The 18,499-nt window shown below is 35.1% G+C and overlaps 1 protein-coding gene across 11 annotated transcripts in view; it reads right to left on the bottom strand.

Moving 5' to 3' along the window:
• Window positions 1–18,499, bottom strand: part of NAALADL2 (N-acetylated alpha-linked acidic dipeptidase like 2) — a 1,320,599-nt gene that overhangs the window by 197,631 nt on the left and 1,104,469 nt on the right. For all 11 annotated transcript variants that reach the window (XM_027061407.2, XM_053221202.1, XM_053221203.1 and 8 more), the window contains one exon: window positions 15,334–15,480. In XM_027061407.2, the coding sequence (XP_026917208.1) occupies window positions 15,334–15,480 (147 nt within the window). The remainder of the gene's footprint in view (window positions 1–15,333; window positions 15,481–18,499) is intronic.

Genomic DNA, 18,499 nt, shown 5'->3' on the forward strand with positions numbered 1-18,499 from the left:
ATCATAAATAAATAAATTAATTAACAAATTTTAAAAAATAAAGGGGAAATCTGGACACAGAGACAGAGACAGGTAGGATGCCATATGAATATTGGAATTATGGAGCTAAGAAGCCGAAGAATGCTAAAGCTTTCCAGAAAATCACTGGAAGCTAGAAGAGAGAAGTGGAACACATTCTTCTTTACAGCCCCCAGAGGGAACCAACTCTGCCTACTGACAGCTCAATCTTGACTTCTAGGCTCTAGGAATATAAGAAGATAAATTTTGTTGTTGAATCACCCACTATTAGGAGAAAAAGAGAATACAATTAAATTCAAGGTACTGCCCTGTTAGATGTCGTGAGAATAACAAAAACAATAGCTGTGTTGAAGGGAAACATTATATTATTTATAAGACCATTAAAAATTGTTTGCTGGAAGAGGCACCTAGGTGGCTCAGTTGGTTAAGCGTCTGACTCTTGGTTTTGGTTCAGGTCATGATCTTGTAGTTTTGTGAGTTCAAACCCTGTGTCAGGATCTGCACTTAGAGTGCAGATCCTGCTTGGGATTCTCTCTCTATCTCTATCTCTCTGCCCGCTTCCTGCTCACGCTGTCTCTGTCTCTCTAAAATTAAATAAATAAAACTTAAAAAAATTGTTTGCTGGAAAATGTGGAAGGTTGCTAAGCCAGGGAAGGGAAAGGGAAGAGGGGCATAATCAAAGCACTCTTTTCAGAGGTTAGCAGTTTTCAGGATGAAGTGGTGGCTGAAAAGGCTACCAAAGTAGGAGGCCAAATTCCAGATGTGAGGGAATAATGAATGGCCTGAATTAGGCAGCAATTGCTAGAAATTCAATGATAGCAATGAGATGTATTGCAAGAAAAAATAAGTTGAACTCAGCAGTAAAATGACTGGCAAAAATAGGCATTAGAAGAATTGACTGGGGTATGAAGAAGAAAACAGTCAACAATAATTTCAAAAATTAAAGTTTGGGTGGATGAGCTTATGGCCATGTTCTGGATAAATGATGTTATCAGATGTCTAGATTCTGAATTCAAAGGACATAATTGTACATAGATATCTTCATAAATGAACTCTACCAGTAGCCATTCAATGGATGATTCCAGAATTGGACTCTAAATACTACCATGGAAGAAATCATCATGATGCTACTTGTCACTTTGACCTCCAGAGAGGCACAGGAGTTTGTAGACTTGTAAGACCTGCTGCTCTCGGCTGAAATTTCTATCTCTGATTTATCATCTGACAGGTACAGTCTCAGTTTTATTTTTCCCCCATGGTACTCGAGATTTACGTTCTTTGTGGTGGATGTATCCATATTTCAGGAAGTATTCAAGAATCTATGGCAGTGTTCAAAAACTTATAAATGTATATTTAAATTGTAAGAAAATAAGAATAATTAAAATTTGAAATTAATCCCTCTGTTTGCTGTGGCTCAGACACCTTATGTCTACAGAAATCACTTGGCACTAAGCCTCGGCTTCTTTTATTGCCGTTTATTTGTGTATGCTCATGCCCGGATGCTCTAAAAGGATTATAAATCCCTTGAGCATCATGGATTATATCATACCTGTATTTGTTCTTAATACAGAGCGTACTGTTCTACACATAGTTTGTGCTCAATTAAACTTAATTGATGGTGATGATTAATATTTTTAAGGAAGAGAAAGATTAAATTTCTTTCCTGTTACCATAATATATTTGTTCCTTGCCATTATTTTCTCTCTCTAGACTATTTTTTACAAACATAAAGAAGTCCAACAAATGTTTTTAGGTGACCTCTAGGCCTATGAGTCTGCTATTTCTTTTAGCAGCTGAGTTAAATTTTCTGTTTAAAATAAGCTAAATTCCATTCTTCATTTTTAGAATAATGCTTCTTATTATGTATGAAACACAGATAGAATGCAATGATAAAACAGATAAAACAGAGACATGAATACATTAAGATTCAGGAATATATACTTTCTACTTCCACCCTAACCCCCATTCACCCACCCACCCATTATGAAGTGTCATTTTTCCCCATGGCATCTCCTGAAAAATGACATCAGGGAATGATAGAGTACAATGTGGTACAAGTCTATTTTTCTGTTGCCTTACAGGTTAATCATAGTGTAGCAGCAGCCCCAGCTATTTTGAAAGGGCGGCATGCCCACTCTACAGAGACATTAATCATGCCCTGGGTCTCTTAACAACCTGCACTCCCCTAAACACACATATCTACCTTTGTTCAGTAGTAAAGTGAGTATTTATAATTTTAAAATTATGACCTTGGAATCATTAAAAGCTGATTTATGTACACTATTAATTCCAGTTCTTTTCATTGTCCCCTCTGTCCTATCCTCTTAAGAACTGCTATGACCTTGTAGAAGGAATTCTATATACTCTTTCCTTGCAGTAGTTTTGAACAATACACTAGAACTTTCATAAGGCAATCTCTGACACCTGTCAAGCTGGTTGTCACACATTTTCTATTTTCCAGTTTCAACACTTCAAATACTTTAAAGCTTCCTGAAGTTCAGCCTTCAGGTTACATGCCTTGATAAACTTGAATATAAACTCTTTTATGAATGTCATCCTGGTACTGATTATTAAATTAATTACAAATTTATAATTTCTTAGGGTGGATCCTTCAGTTAATATCTTAGATATATTATTTCTATTTTTATATCTGGAAAGATATTTATCTTGATCTATGCTGACATATTCATTTCCAAATACAGACTCCACATTATATATCCTTATAAAATATTTTAATAAGTTAGTAAATTAATATTGAGTAAGTTAATATAAGAGAAAATCAATTAAAAGAACAGGATACCCACTTCACCTATCAGATTGGTAAATATTTCTTTTTATTTTTAACGAACACTGTTGGCAAGACTGAGATTAAAGAACCACCTAATGCTTCGCCATAAAGATTTTAAAATATACCATCATTCAGGAAGACCTTTTTTCAACATGTTGAAGAGCTTAAAATATTCATACTTTGACCCAAACTTTATACTTAGGAATTTGTTTCAGAGGAATGGAGAGAGAAACAAATATCAAGCCTAAGAGGTTCCATAAAATATCACCTATAATAACAAAACTATGTAGGCAAACATCGAACAATAGGTGAATAGCGACATCAAATATGCAATTATCCTATGAATTATGTTTTAAAACAATATGAAAACTATATTAATATTATCTTCAATAAATGAATAGCAACCATATATACATAACATGATTAAAATTTGATTAAAGAAGTTAGGAAGGAAAGAGGGAGGGAAGGTTTGTAAGCACATAGTAGCTTTGATCAAAATATTAATTTAAAAACTGTATCCTCCCATTCATTCATAAACTTATTTAATGAATATAAAATTACCAATAACTGCATTTCAAGCAAAGAGTAGTATCTTGCTTTCTAGCATAGTATTTTATTTACATTATGCTACATAGCAGGGCTCTCTTTTCAAGATATATTCAAAAAGACTATGGCTACCAGCAGAATATAGAAAAACTAAATTAATTCTGACTAAATTCTTAACCAATGTTCCCTCTTTTTTTTCTAGTTTTCTGACTTGTGTTTTAGGTTGGAATTTACATTTTTCTCATTAAGATTCAAATACAGAAATTCTACTGTTCTTCTGTCAAAAAATATCCAAACATATTCTTTGCTCAAAATATTTTGGTATGTATATACAAACCATTTGGGCTCATAAAACACATGACTTTATTAACTTTTTATAGTAGTACATGATCATAATCCTCAAAATGGAGTAGATGACAGAGAAGATAGCACTTGAAGACTTCCCAGAGTTTGTTCAAAGTTCCATCATGTGTTTCTTTGCTTAGAAAGTTTACTAAAATAGGGGTGTCTGGGTGGGTCAGTCAGTTAAGCATTGGACCCTGGACTTCAGCTCAGGTGATGATCTGGGTTTGCAGGTTACAGCCCCACATTGGGCCCTGAGCTGACAGCATGGAGACTCCTTGGGATTCTCTCTCTCTCTCTGTCCCTCCCTCACTCATGCACTCTCCCTCTCTTTCAAAAATAAATAATAAACTTTAAAAAATATATAAAGTAAAAGAAAGTTTACTAAAACGAACTCTTGCTTTGTAACATACATCCCAGACACTATCTATTTAACTGACTATTTTTCATTTTGACAAGTTCTCACTTCTTTTTATACTCCATTAAGCTTAAAATTTTGGAACACATATTCAACTATGGAATCAACTATATATATCAACTATATGGAAGTGATTTGGTATATTCATTACCTCATAGCTTCATTGTCACAACCTTTTAGAACCCAGGTTATATCTACAAGCAGCTGATACTACCAATGATCCTATAATGATTGGTTCAGGTCTCCAGTTTTCTTAATGACAAATCTTAGGTAACATACTGCAAGCATTGGAACAGGTTTATTCAAGAATATTTACTCTCATACACCAGGATCATCTACAGTTTGCCATACCTAATGTTCAATACCTAGAGTTTAGTCACTTTTTGTTTCCAAGGTCTTTTGATCTTAAATCAACACAGACAGATGTGCCTCCTCAGAGTCCATGACTCCCTTTCTAGATTAAGTTCTAGTTACCTTGAACTCTAGAATCTCAGAATTCCCTTCTCAAAGAGCCTTATATCTGTTTTCAGCAACTGGACAGGCTTCTTTTCCAGGTCTACAATCTTCAGAGAAGATTGTGTCTCCAGTATACAAACCTAGGCCCAGGAAGTGGGTGAGAAGCAGCCATGTCAGTGCTAGGGACTATGCTTCAAAGTGCAGACTGGGTGTCCACACATCTATACAAGGCCCCTTATGGTATGGGACAGAGTCAAGGGTGGGCAGAAAAAGAAGGGTGGGTCAAGGATCAAGGGTTAGAAGCTGAGGGCCAATTCTTCTTCTGTCACCACCTTGTGGCATAGGATTCTCATGAGTCTGCAAACATTAAATTCAACCCTGCCTTTCCAATAATTTTAAACAGGTGTTGGTCCAATCAGGAGGAAAAGGTATCTGTTATTTAACATTTTTAGTTTGATTTATAACATTCAAATCGTTTATTTAAACCATTTAGCCATACCATATAACAGCCCCCATTTGTACCATTGCCTTACACACCAAAATGTTGGGGGGAAAACTGGGATATAGCTTCACATTTGATCAAATTAAACACATCAAGCCACTTTAAATAGACTAAATTTCAAAAAAAGACAAAAAAATGGAAAATAGAATGGGAGAAAAGAGAATGGGAGCAAAAAACCATCCAGAAAAGTCAGAGAGTGAAAAAGAAGAAAAGGATATGAAGAGTATGACCTTATGTGCAGGAAATGGTGAAAGAAGCCAGGCTGGAAAGGGGGGAGAGAAGAAAATTGAGGAAAGAAGTGAAAAAGAATAGAACATATAGCATAGCAGAGGACAGCTATAGATAGAAGCATTGGGCTGGGAGCAGGAATAACTAAGTATGGACTTAATTTTTTGTTTGAGTCGCTGAATCTAAGTTTCTATTTCTTTTTACTACAGAGGAATAAATTAAGCTAATTGGGTTCAATGATTACTGTTGCTCTAAAAGTCAATGAATCTATGAGTGTTTTGTTTTGTTTTGTTTTTCAGTCAGTCCATCAGAGAAACTCTGGGTGAGGCACATCTGTGGACTCACCATTCATATGACTATCTTCTCACTGAAGATGCCTCTGATCTTACCCTGACCACTTGGATTGTCCAAAATCACAACTGGTGGGAGTCTGCAACCAGTGACAGGCAATGGAGCTTCCATACCTAACCTGGACCTGTGGCCAGTACAGAAAAGAAGTGCATTGCATTTAACCACAATATTTTGCCATGTCCTTATCTGATTTTATTATTTCTAACAACAGGTCTCAGCAATATTAATATGAAATTTCTTTTTAATTCAACTTTCATATATGTATACTTAAGTGATAAATTAGAAATTGTCTCTGGGGGAACCTGGGTGGCTCAGTTGGTTAAACATCCAACTTTGGCTCAGGTCATTATCTCACAGTTTGTGGGTTCAAGGCCACATCAGACTCTGCACTGACAGCTAGAGCCCAGAGCTTGCTTTGGATTCTCTTTCTCTCTCACTCTGTCCCTCCCCTGCTTGTGCTCTCTCTCTCTCTCTCAAAAGTAAATAAAACATTTTAAAACTTCTCAAAATTAAACTAAAAGAATAAATTGTCTCTAAACATGGAGTATGTATAACATTTTCTCTGATAACAATTATCAATGAATAAAAGTAAAGTGACAAAATACTAATTTAAAGAACTAAAAATGACCTTGTGCATAAAGTTAGTTTATTTTTTTCCCACTTTTACCCACTTATCTGTACTACATATACACTACACTATTTAGACTTAAAACATTCTTCACTAATAAAGAGAAAAATGGGTCAAAATAATTTCAACACTAAAGCTATTGACAAGAGATTATAGAAATCAAAATACTGATAAATACTTTGCTCTCCTTCAGAATCCTCTCCATTCACTTAAAATCACAGGGAGAGAGCATCATGAAAGACAGAAGACAACTGTAGCTCTCTTGAGATTGATATAAACAACAGAACTTTCATGAGGAAGCAATAGTGATCCTTAAAAGCCAAGTGGCCTTGGCTTCGATCCATTTCTTTTTAACATTGATGAGACTTCAAAGGCCACTGTTGTGTCTTTCTTTGTAGTTTCTATAGAAACATTTGCTTAATAAAAAAACAAAACTATAAGCTTCTGTCTGAAACACTACAAACTGTGAAACAGATGTTAAAAATCTACAGTTCCAGATGCAAATAAAATTGTATGGAGTTGTGAAGGTTAGGGAATGGACAAGGAAATTCAATCATGGCCATAGTCATCATCCACAGTCTCATGAGCTCTAGATACGCTGTTTCCTTCTGGAGTTTATAGTTAGAGCATATGGGTACCAAAATTGCTATTAACATTTTTAATTATTCGTTTTAAAAATTCATCTAAGTGACTCTAAATGGTTTCAGATGTCATAATCTCCAAAATGGTTTCAGATGTCATAATATTCCACTTGAAGAAATATGTCATTACCTTTGAAATTAGAAGAGACAAACTTATGCTTGTCCTCATATTCCAGAATTAACTTTGAAATAAAATTATAAACTATTTTTTTGGATGAGACTGTATATATTACCATAACAAAACCTTCATATCAGTTTTGTCATAATATATAAGTTATGGGCTTATTTTAAATTCAGTACAGAAATATTACCCACTTCTAGCTATTGCTTAACTTTAAGAATTGTCAAAGCTGAAGGGTGCCTGGGTGGCTCAGTTGGTTAAGTGTCCAACTTTGGCTCAGGCCATGATCTTACAGCTCGTGGATTCGAGCCCCATATCAGGCTCTGTGATGACAGCTCAGAGCCTGCAGTCTGCTTCAGAGTCTCTGTCTCCCTTGCTCTCTGCCCCTCCTCTGCTCATGCTCTGTCTCTCTCTCCTTCAAAAATAAATAAACATTAAAAAAAAAGAATTGTCAAATCTGAAATGTTTAGACCATTTGTATAGGAAAGGAGAAGAAATAAGAAATACCATGGTTTCACATTGCACTATGAATACAGTGCGAGGTGGAAAGCATGTTAGAACTAGTTCATTTAATGTAGAAAACCTTGAGAAACAGTTTAAGGCTAGGGGGAAAAGCCAAGATACCTGGTTCTACAGTGCTGGTTTGAACCTTATTCTACCACTTAGTAGATGTGTGATGTTAGCCAAGTTACTTGATCACTTTGTGCCTGGTTTCAACTTTGATGAAAGTAGTAGTACTAGTACCTTCCTCATAAGTACTAGTTATAAGTACACAAATTAATTTAAATGAACTAACATGTTTAAAGGACTTAAAACAATGTCTACCACAAATGTTATATGTGTTAAATATAATTTTCCTTGATACAACCTTCCCTCTAGCACTTCACCGTATAGTATAAGCCATCTTAATCAATATGATTTGTCCCACTGATTGGCAGGTTAGTTATTTAGAAGCTAGTTCAATTAAATAATCAGTAAAAATAAAAATGCATCTGTAAAGTAATATATACTAATTTAGAGTATATGAGTGCATGCATGAGTGCATTTGGAGTATGAGTGAGTGCATGTTTATTGGCCAGTATTTTGATGAAAAAAACAAGATATTTGCTCTAAACACTGACCTGTTGAATAAAGCTCTGTTGTTTCTTTCTTGTCCTAGAAGTTCTCTACATTTCAAGTTGCTTTTTATTTAAAGTGGAATTATTAGAGATGTTTGTGAAGGAAACTGAATGCAAAATGCATCTAGATTACTACAATTTCTCCAAATCTCTAAGAGTTGTTTGGTATACCACATATCAGTTTTTTAGTAGGAATTCACCTTTCAGGGTGTTATCACTATAGGTTTCTTAGAAGTAATTTTTTTTTCATATTCATGATTCACAAGTTTATGTTGCAATTAAAATACCTTATTATTTATAACAAACACCAAGAGCATATATAGATCTGACAATACAGCTGACTCCAGACAACCATACCACATAACCTGAGAAAACACAAGTGTGCAAAAATTCAGAAAGGATCTACTATGATGAGCTTCAAGGAGGCTTGGGGTATTGATCTTTGTGTTTTAAAGGAGTGGAATTGTCAATGAAGTCCACAAATTGATTAAGTGGAAGTCAGTTAAGAGAACTTCTACTGCCCTTTCTTCACTTGATTATTTATATGTCTGAGTCCTAACCTAGACTGTGACCTCTTTAAGAGAAAGAGAGCAGATTTTATTCATCTTTGAACTTCTAACATAGCACTGGATTACAGCAAATATTTAATAACTGCTGGCCAAATAAATTAATGAGTTCAAATTAACAAATATCTGAATAAATCACATGAAAGTCACCCTATGTTCTTAACTTAAATGATGCCAAACTTAAGACATAGTCTGTCATTGAACTCACCTGTAAGTATTATGACAGAAATTATCGAAAACTTTACTATGAAACAAGTTTCCTCATAGCAGGGGTGATCACAAGACAACCTCTGAAATAGCATTAGAGCTAAAACACAGTCCATATACAACATATTTTGATCTAATGGTGATAGGCATTTGGAATAAATGTTCTTACTTAGTATTCCAAGCAAGGACAACTGTTAGGGGAAATCTGTCCTCCTTGCAGCCATTTCTAAATATTAGGCAATTTGAAGTATGATCTTTTGAATTATCCATTTGAGTCTTAAGAGTTTCTTCATTCTTTGTTTTTTCAATATCTGTCTCATATTTCAATTTCTTGTGTTTACTCCTCAGGCTCCTGGAAACATATAGCCACTTTAATAGCACTCCCTCTGTGACAGGCATTTCATATACTGTACAATCAAAGCTTTTCAAGTCTGCTCTATAACTGTTGATTTGTTGATTGGGGTTTAACCTTCTCTTCTAAAGGAAGGCTTCTCAGAAGTGGAATTCTTCGTAGAGTCACAGTTTATGAGAGTGTTATATTCCCTTCTTCACGCTGTTTGTCAGGTGAATGGGATAGCAATACCCAAAGATGCCAGGAAAATACACACGCAGGTTTATATAGAATTACAGTTCAAATTCTTGAAAAAGAGAAATGTTGAACACCTTGTCAGATATAAACGGTGAAGTAGGCTAGTTTAACCAAGGCCATTTCCCCCAGATGAGCATTTCTCCATGTGTGGTCAGAGACTCTCAAAGATCCCTGAGATGGACATTATTTTCATAATAATAATGACATTACATGCCTTCACACTCTCATTTTCTCTCTATATTCATAAGTGTACAGGTTACAAAAAGGTCATCAATATGGTTTCAGATTCCACATTGAAACTAACCTTTAGAACACTAATCCCTGTCAAGTCCCAGTGTAGCATCAAAGAAAAACATGCCATTATGTGAAGAGACTATCAGACCAGATTTTCTTTATACATTTCAAACAAAACAACATATAACAACAGATTAAATATAGAGACACATATGAGAATCCAGCTATCCCATATTAAGACACAATAAAGACATTTGCAAAAATGTAAAATAATGCCACTCTTCTAATTTATATTTTCTTATCTTGGGAAATATAATTCTCTTTCTCAAAAATAATTTATATATTTAAAAAAATTAATGTATATTATTGAGAGACAGAGAGAGGCAGAGCATGAGCAGGGGAGGGGCAGAGAGAGGAGGAGACACAGAATCCGAAGCAGGCTCCAAGCTCTGAGCTGTTAGCACAGAGCCCGACGTGGGGCTCGAACTCACAAACCGCGAGATCCTGACCTGAGCCGAGGTCTGACACTTAACCGATTGAGCCACCCAGGCGCCCCTCAAAATTAATTTATATTAATTCATAACAAGTTTATTATTTTTAAGTAAATATACATTTTTCTCAGTTTTAATTCCTAATGTAGTAAACATTTGCACACATTAGCCACATACACCAGAGCTCTTTTCTTTAGAGTTTTCAATACTTTTAGAGGGTAAATGGGTTTTTAGAACAAAATGTTTAAGAACCTCTGCCCTAAATGAATCAAGTCTGATCTGAATATAATACCATATGCTTTGATTGACACTGAGAGTACTTTTCCTAAAATAAATTATAAAGAAAAGTAATGAACTAGAGAGAACTCTAAAGCACCCCTTTGCATCCCCTTTCTCACTGGCATTTTGAAGTAGAAAGTAGAAAGGTAAAATCTCATTTCTGAGTGACATAAGTTTCATAGCGATGAAACAGATTCTATCAGATACTGCAAAACATCAGTACAACATATGCATAGCTACACACAACTATTTGGTTCCTTAAGTCAAGAGCTTTTTGAACCATTATATAATCTGTTAATATAACAGACTAAGCTATAATATAAAGACTAAGCTCCTAACAGAAAATGTAATGAAAGAATTATCACTAATTTAAGTAAAATAGATGATTCTTCTACTTAGTAGAATAAAACATGAAGAATCAAGATATAAACCATGAGTTACTTTGTTCCAGAATGTGTACATGTATATTGTAGTATTGTACCTGTATTTTATCTGAACGAATTATTTTTATGTGGTAAAGTTACCTTAATGTTAAAGTTCATACACACACACACACACACACACACACTCCTGCTGCTGTATATCAGTTTAAGAATCAAAATTGATATCAAAGCCATCTAACCTAAAAAGAATAAGAGTTTCAAAACACCTATGCTACTTGGCTTTCAGTTGCTGGGTTACTAAATGATATTGAAACAATTATGCAAAAAACTCTGCTATATAAAAGCTATAATACCTCTTTATCTCATTATCATTTAAATGTTAAATGCTCCATTATAGAGGTAAATTGGGTTTAAAATAGAATGTTTCAAGCAGAAGAGCAAAAAATATAAGGTTAAGCAGAGTGAGGAACCAGAGCTTCAATTTGTGGTAGAAAGCTTGCTAGGGCATGGATTGATCTTCTGATATACTAAGAAAGCCAGACCCTCTGACATGCCCTATGGAGAGTAAATATACTGATCTGGAACAAAAATTATGTGAAACAGCTGTTAAGTGACAGAAGAAATGTGCATCGGACCACCAGCCTGTCATAAATATTGCACTCTTAATCAGAAAGCATCTGTCTTTTCATTTCCTTTTCAGCAGTCTCTGCATTGTTTTTAATCTGTGCAGAATGCTTCTTCTAACAGGTGCATCAATGTTTACAAATTGAAAACCTTATTTAAATGAAACTTACAACTAGAGACATTTCAATTAACAGGGCAATATTTTATGAGAAGGAATAATTCTAGCATTTGGAAAATCCATACATTGCTTTGCATTTGTGAAATTTAATTATTGGAAGATTAGTCTATAGACCTCAAGAAAAACTAAAGATGAAATGTTCTTCCAGCAATCTATGCAATCTATAAGCACCCAGAGACACTACAGGGGAAAGGTACTGGTGGGAATATGGAAACATGAAATATTGGGGACTGATGTTATAAAATGTCATGTTACATCAAAAAAGAATTTTAGAATAATATCCCATGTGTCCATTAAAAGTGGTGTCTGTGGCACTACTTTGTTTTCCTAGAGTTTTTTTTCCTATTATCATTATTAGCTTGTTAAAACTGACCATAATAGATCTATAATCAATCTGCTGGATTAAAAAATATGGCAGAAATACTAAAGTTAGCATTATAATCACCCAAATAAAATTTAAAGATAATTTCTGCAAAAACAGGAGTATAATCATAAACTTAGCTCATTTAGAACACATACAATTTATAAAGTGAAAAGGACTGCAGAATTATCCACTTTGGCTCTTTCACTCAAAATGAGTGCAGTGATAACAAACTCAGTTCCTACAGGGGCTAGGAAGGTAATGTAGGCAACATAAGTCTGGTGAAACATGTGGCTTTTTAGGTTGATTGTTTCATTTCCCAATTTGTGATAGCAACAGGCATTAAGAAATATTCTTCTTAACTGCACTCTAGGACAAACAACGTGGCAGACTCCTTAAAAAAGAACATGGGAAGCTGGTGAGTAATGCACAAGTTAGCCAATTGTTTTCATGGGAGAAGCAATTTTTTAGTAAAGCTCAGAGCAAACAAAATATATCTGTGAACTGGATTTTGCCCTTGGGCTTCCAATTTGCAAACTTCAGTGTAATAGCTGAGAATACAGGCTTATGTTAAACAGATCTAAAGTCAATTACTATCTTCGCTATTGATTAGTTTTATGACCTTGGATAAGCTACTTCATTTTAAGCTTCATTTCATTCTCAGCAAAATAAGTGTTAATAATAAAAGCTGACTCATTAGGATATTATAAATATTAGGTAAGAGGAGATAAAAATACTTAGCACATCAAATACTCAGTAAGTTGTAGATGTTATTTTATATATGATATGCATTATATATTACATGATATGTAAAAATATACATACATTATATTTTTATATCTAATAGTAAATTCATGAAAAAGCTCTGATTTCCTCACCTGCTTTCATAATTGACATGGAATAAATATTCTTTAAATCATGGATAAAGCCTGTCAATGTTTATGATTCCTGTCAGTGTATACAGTTATTTATTATAGGTTAACACAGAAAGGAAATGTTATTATTTGTTCTTGTAAGAATTCACTACACAAAATTATCTCATCTGAAGCATTTATATTTTGCAAGGAACAAATCCATTAAAATTTTTTTCCACACTAAAGCATTATAAACAAGGTCATTTGTTAAAAAGCATAGGAGATTCTCTTTAATTGCTTTTTTAGAGACAAATATAATAAAAATAATTTTGCTGATGGGAGTTAAACATTTGGGGTATCATTTGAAAAACTGATGAGCTTTTTCAAACTAAGCCAGTTCTAGTAGATAGACTTTAGCCACAGGAGTTTCACTGTGATAACAGTGCCTTCTTAGAACTTCACTGTGACCTGTTTCCAAATCTCTCTACTGACACCTCAGATTCTCTAACTGATCCTCATTAGATCCTATCGCTTCAGCCTTAGAAGTTTGTTTTCCCTGATAATTAACAAACTCCCCCTTTCCACTAAATGCGTTCTTGTCTAAAAAGTACAGAAATTCTTCCACTAATAGGTTGAACCTACAGTTAGATAACCATACCTATCACAATAGCTATGGTTGATGGAGAACTTATTATATGCTCAATATTAGCTAAGTCCATTACATGCAGTCTCATTTAATCCTTACCAGGGCTCTATGAAGTAGATTCATTAAGTATACCAAGGTTCCTTATCTGTAATGTAAAATAATTCTGAAAGAGTTTAACTCATTTGTCCAGTAAGTTTCAGAGTCAAGAGTTAAGTATAGACCCATTCCTAAGGCTATCCTATTCTATCTGCCTAAATTCTTGGCTTAAAATTCAACCAGGATGAATTAGATATGTATGGAAAAAAAGCTATCATTCAACATGTTAACATGACATGAGCTGGATGAGCTGAGATGGGAGGATGATGAAGAGATATTAAAAGATAGCAAGCAGGAGAGGTGCCTGGGTGGCTCAGTCAGTTAAGCACCCAACTTCGGTTCAGCTAATGATCTTACAGTTCGTGAGTTTGAGCCCCAAATTGGGCTCTCTGCTGTCAGCACAGAGCCCACTTTGGATCCTCTGTCTCCCTCTCTCTTTCTGCCCCCCACTTGGTCATGTGCACACACTCTCTCTCTCTCAAAAATAAATAAACATTAAAAAATATAAAAGATAGTAAGCAGGAAAATTAAAAATGAGTTAACGCCTTAATACATTGATTACATTTAAGTGTTTATAGTAGGCTTGGTAAAAGATAAGATACCTCTACACATGTATCCCATTTTTACCCAAGAATAGCAGATGAAAATACAATTTTAAAAAAGATAAATTATAATAACTTTTCCATTATCCAAGAATTCATCCCATTACAATAGGATTCACCCAGAGTTTTTCCCTCCGTGAATTTAAGTTGTTAGTGACCATTAGCTGTTTACAGAGGAACTAAGGGATGAGCGTGGGAGATGAGCTACAGAGAAACATACAGCTAAATATCCCTGAAGCTAGCAGAAATCAAGATATTATGTGTCTGAATTTGAGCCTATAAAAATGCAATTCAAACACAACTTTTCAGGAGCATCTACAGTTGAAGAACAAAGCAGGCTTTAATCTATTTTTCAGCCACAGTTTTGTCAATTTAATAATCACCTCCAACAGGCCACCCCATGTTTCAAATAGCTCCCAATAAAGCATGTACAACTTGTGAAAGGCAAAATATCTCAACAGGTTTGGTTTTGCAGAGAACAAGTTTCCTGTGACATAATTATGAGACAGATCAAAAGGTTTGAAGGCCAACAGATGGATGAACATAGACTTAGTTAAGATAAATCAGGCCTCTGTGATAATCTTGGGGAAAAAGCCTCCTATCCTCACAAAAAAGTAGTATCTTTTTGGGCACGCAAACTATTGACAAACTTTGGGCAGCTAATCCACAAGACTCACATTAATATACAGCACGTGAAACACATTTTCCCTTGGGCAAGGAGAGGAGAATCTATTGCACATGTCATCTGTTTCTGTGAATACTGAAGATTACAATTATGTTTTGATGTTAATCCGACTATTGCAAATTTCTTGTTGCGAAGCACACTGTGAAAATGTGAGTGACAGTATAAATCTTTTTAAATTGAATTCAACACTACTGAAAAGAGCTGATGTTTTCAAATACTGTTACAAAGCCTCTGAACAACAAGAATAACTCTTTAAATGAAGCAGCTCCCTATAGTGACCTATTTGGTAAGAAAGCAAACAGCCAGGATAAAATCAAATTCTGCATATCTGCTATGTGTGTGTGTGTGTGTGTGTGTGTGCATTATTTTAGGAACAATCACCTCTAATGCTGTGATGTCCTCATAGGCAAACTGCACGGTGGGAATTCCAAGATGGTTGATGAAATAATCAGCATCACCTTCTATCTGTACAGAACTGACATTGGTTTCTTGACACTTAGCTCTTCTGGAGCAGTTGAAATTATTTTTCTGAAAAACATAATTTAAATTGTTAGCATACATTGTGCTTCTTGGGATACCCCAAAATCAGTGCTACTCAAAATGTGGTCAATACATTGGCTGCATCAATGTCATCCAGGAACCTGCTGGAAATAAAAATGCTTAGGCTCCCCCCTTGTCCTCCAGAATGGGAATGGGAACCTTTGAGGATGCAGCCCAGGAGCCTACCTGGTAACACTTCCCTATGGTTCTGATGCTCACCAAACTGTGACTAGTGCTGGCTCAAATCAAACTCTGCTTGCTGTTGGTGCTTCAAAAATATTTTTATCATAGATTATTAAGAACTGTAATGACTCTTTAATTTGAAATATTTTAAAATGAGTTGAGCCCCTAAAAAGTTTAGACTTTTTTTTTTCAAGTTTTCCAATAAATTTAAAGGAAGGCTTTGCAGGTTATAATTCCACTCTTCTTAGAATGATTTTTGAAAACCACAGAAGAAATTTTCTCCATTTATTCTTTGTTTAAAATTATTTATTTATTTATTTTGAGAGAGAGAGAGAGAGAGAGAGAGCGAGCATGAGCACGGAAGGGGCAAAGAGAGAGGAAGAGAGACAGAATCCCAAACAGGCTCCCTGCCACCAGCACAGAGCCCAGTGAGGCACTTGGACCCATGAATTGTGAGTTCATGACCTGAGCCAAAACCAAGAGTCGGATGCTCAACCAGCTGAGTCACCCAGGTGCCCCTCCATTTATTCTTAAAAGCATATTCCCTTAAGTCTCAAGTATGAAAATTTTATGAAAAAATGCCAATCTCCTCAGCAGTAATTATGAGAAAAGTGAAACAACAGCAATGAGAACATCACATCTAATGTCCAGCATAATGTATTCAATATATGTTTGTCATTGAATCAAGACATTGGCACTTTGGGGTGCCTGGGTGGCTCAGCCGGTTGAGCATCTGACTTCAGCTTAGGTCGTGATCTCACTGTTCATGGGTTCAAGCCCTGCAGTGGGTTCTCTGTTGTCAGTGGGGAGCCTGCTTTGGATGTTCTGTCCCCCTCTCTCTCTGCCCCTCTGGTTTGTGCTCTCTTTCTCTCTCAAAATCAAATAAACATTGAAAAAAAGACATTGACTCTTCAACCATACTCCCCCCCCCGCCATGTTTCTTTGGTATGATATAATTTCAAAAATACTTTATGTATATAACTGATCAAAAATTTAGAAATGTGTAGTTTAATATTTAGAACATGAATTGTTACAACTTTTTTCAACTACAGGGCTAGATTTTCCAAACATATAATAATGTTTCAAAACCTATCCAATTTTCTTTGAGGACCTAATAGAAAGATCTTTGCAACAAAGTGAAAATCACTTAAAATGGAAAGCCTGTGTGAGTGAGCATTTATAAACAAGACAAGCTTCCATTTTAATGTTATTTATAAATACCTTGAGTAATGAAAAAAAAACTAAAAATTTTTATAGTGAACCCTACCAAATTGTGTCTTTTGAACGCCTGATTTTCTGAAAAGAGAGCTCATTCTCTTTCATTTCCTGATACACTCCTGGGGCAAAGATTCCTGAAAGTTTTAGATCAACTTGGGACAGTTTAGGTAGAGTTTTCATATTCCCAAAAAAGAGTGACCCGTAAGTACTGGATTATAAAAAGCAAAGGCACTACTTTATGTCATGCACAAAGTCCAAGTATTTTTGACAGATTCAGCTTTTGAGAACTGGCACCTTTGAAGGTATTTGTTTAGTCAATGTTTTTGTTCCTAATTGAATTTTGAATGTCTTGGGCAGACAAGATAGTTACCAGTTTCCCATCACTGGTGTCTCAAGCTCAGCCTGCTTCACTCATTCAAATTCACAGAATGGTGGCCACGTGCATTTATATTTGTGAAACCTAGACTGTTACACTCTTATGTTTTTAATAAGGACTTGATAGAATCTAGTCTTTTCCCAGCTGCTTAGCCAACAAAATTAAAAATAATTTTTACAAGGAGTCTCCTTTCCCTTTACTTACATGGTTCCCCTTATTTACGTGTCTTTTTGGAACTTACATCCTACTCAACATCAGTGGAAACATAGGTTTGGCTTTAATTTATCTTTGCATGCCGAATTCTTAATATGCACTCCACATATCAGCCACGCTGATATTTCCTTAGAAATCTGTGAGGAAATTTTCCTTAGAAATATTTTTTTTTCTCAATAGAAGATTGTCATGGATCAAAACCCAACAATCCTAAATTCCATAATACGTGTCCCTGAAAAAATGAAATTAAAAAAATAAATGTGAAATGTAAATGTAATATTTGATATTACTTTCATTCGTTTACCCTACAAGTTTCACAAAGCACAGTTGTTGTTTTACTTGGCCTTTCACCAGCCCAGGACATTCTTTTTGAAGCCATTACAGATACTCAAGTCTCTCTGTTCTTGCCATGGCTAATCCCACTGCTTAGCTCATATTTTCATAGCATTCCATTTCTGTGATTCCTTCTAGCTACATCATCATTCATATGTTCTCTATTTTTCAGCCAACTCAAAAAGGCAACATCCAACCTTCAGGATTACATCCCTTAAAATACTTCCACATTCTTTTCCCTACTCTGGCTTGCTTTACTTCATCCATTTATTAATAAATCTATCTTTTCCCTAAAGGTTTGTATTACCACCTCTGTCATTTGTAAAAATTCTTTTTGTAAATCAATCAAGATGGCGACAGAATGAGCATTATTTAGAATTTTTTTAAATGTTTTGTTTATTCTTGAGAGAGCAAGAGTGGGGGGTGAGGCAGAGAGAAGGGGACAGAAGATCTGAAGTGGGGTCTGCACTGACAGCAGTGAGCCCGATATGGGGCTCAAACTCACAAACCATGAGATCGTGACTTGAGCCAGGGTTGGATGCCCAACTCACTGAACCACCCAGGTGCCCCTATTTATAACTGTTTTTAAATTATGTTTTGAAGGTTGAGATCTACTAAACCACATTGATGGTGCTAAATGTCAACTTAGAGTACAGAACAGTAGCATTGTTAGGCCCAAATGCC

Source organism: Acinonyx jubatus, chromosome C2 (assembly GCF_027475565.1).
Source record: "Acinonyx jubatus isolate Ajub_Pintada_27869175 chromosome C2, VMU_Ajub_asm_v1.0, whole genome shotgun sequence".
NCBI classification, from domain to species: Eukaryota; Metazoa; Chordata; class Mammalia; order Carnivora; family Felidae; genus Acinonyx; species Acinonyx jubatus.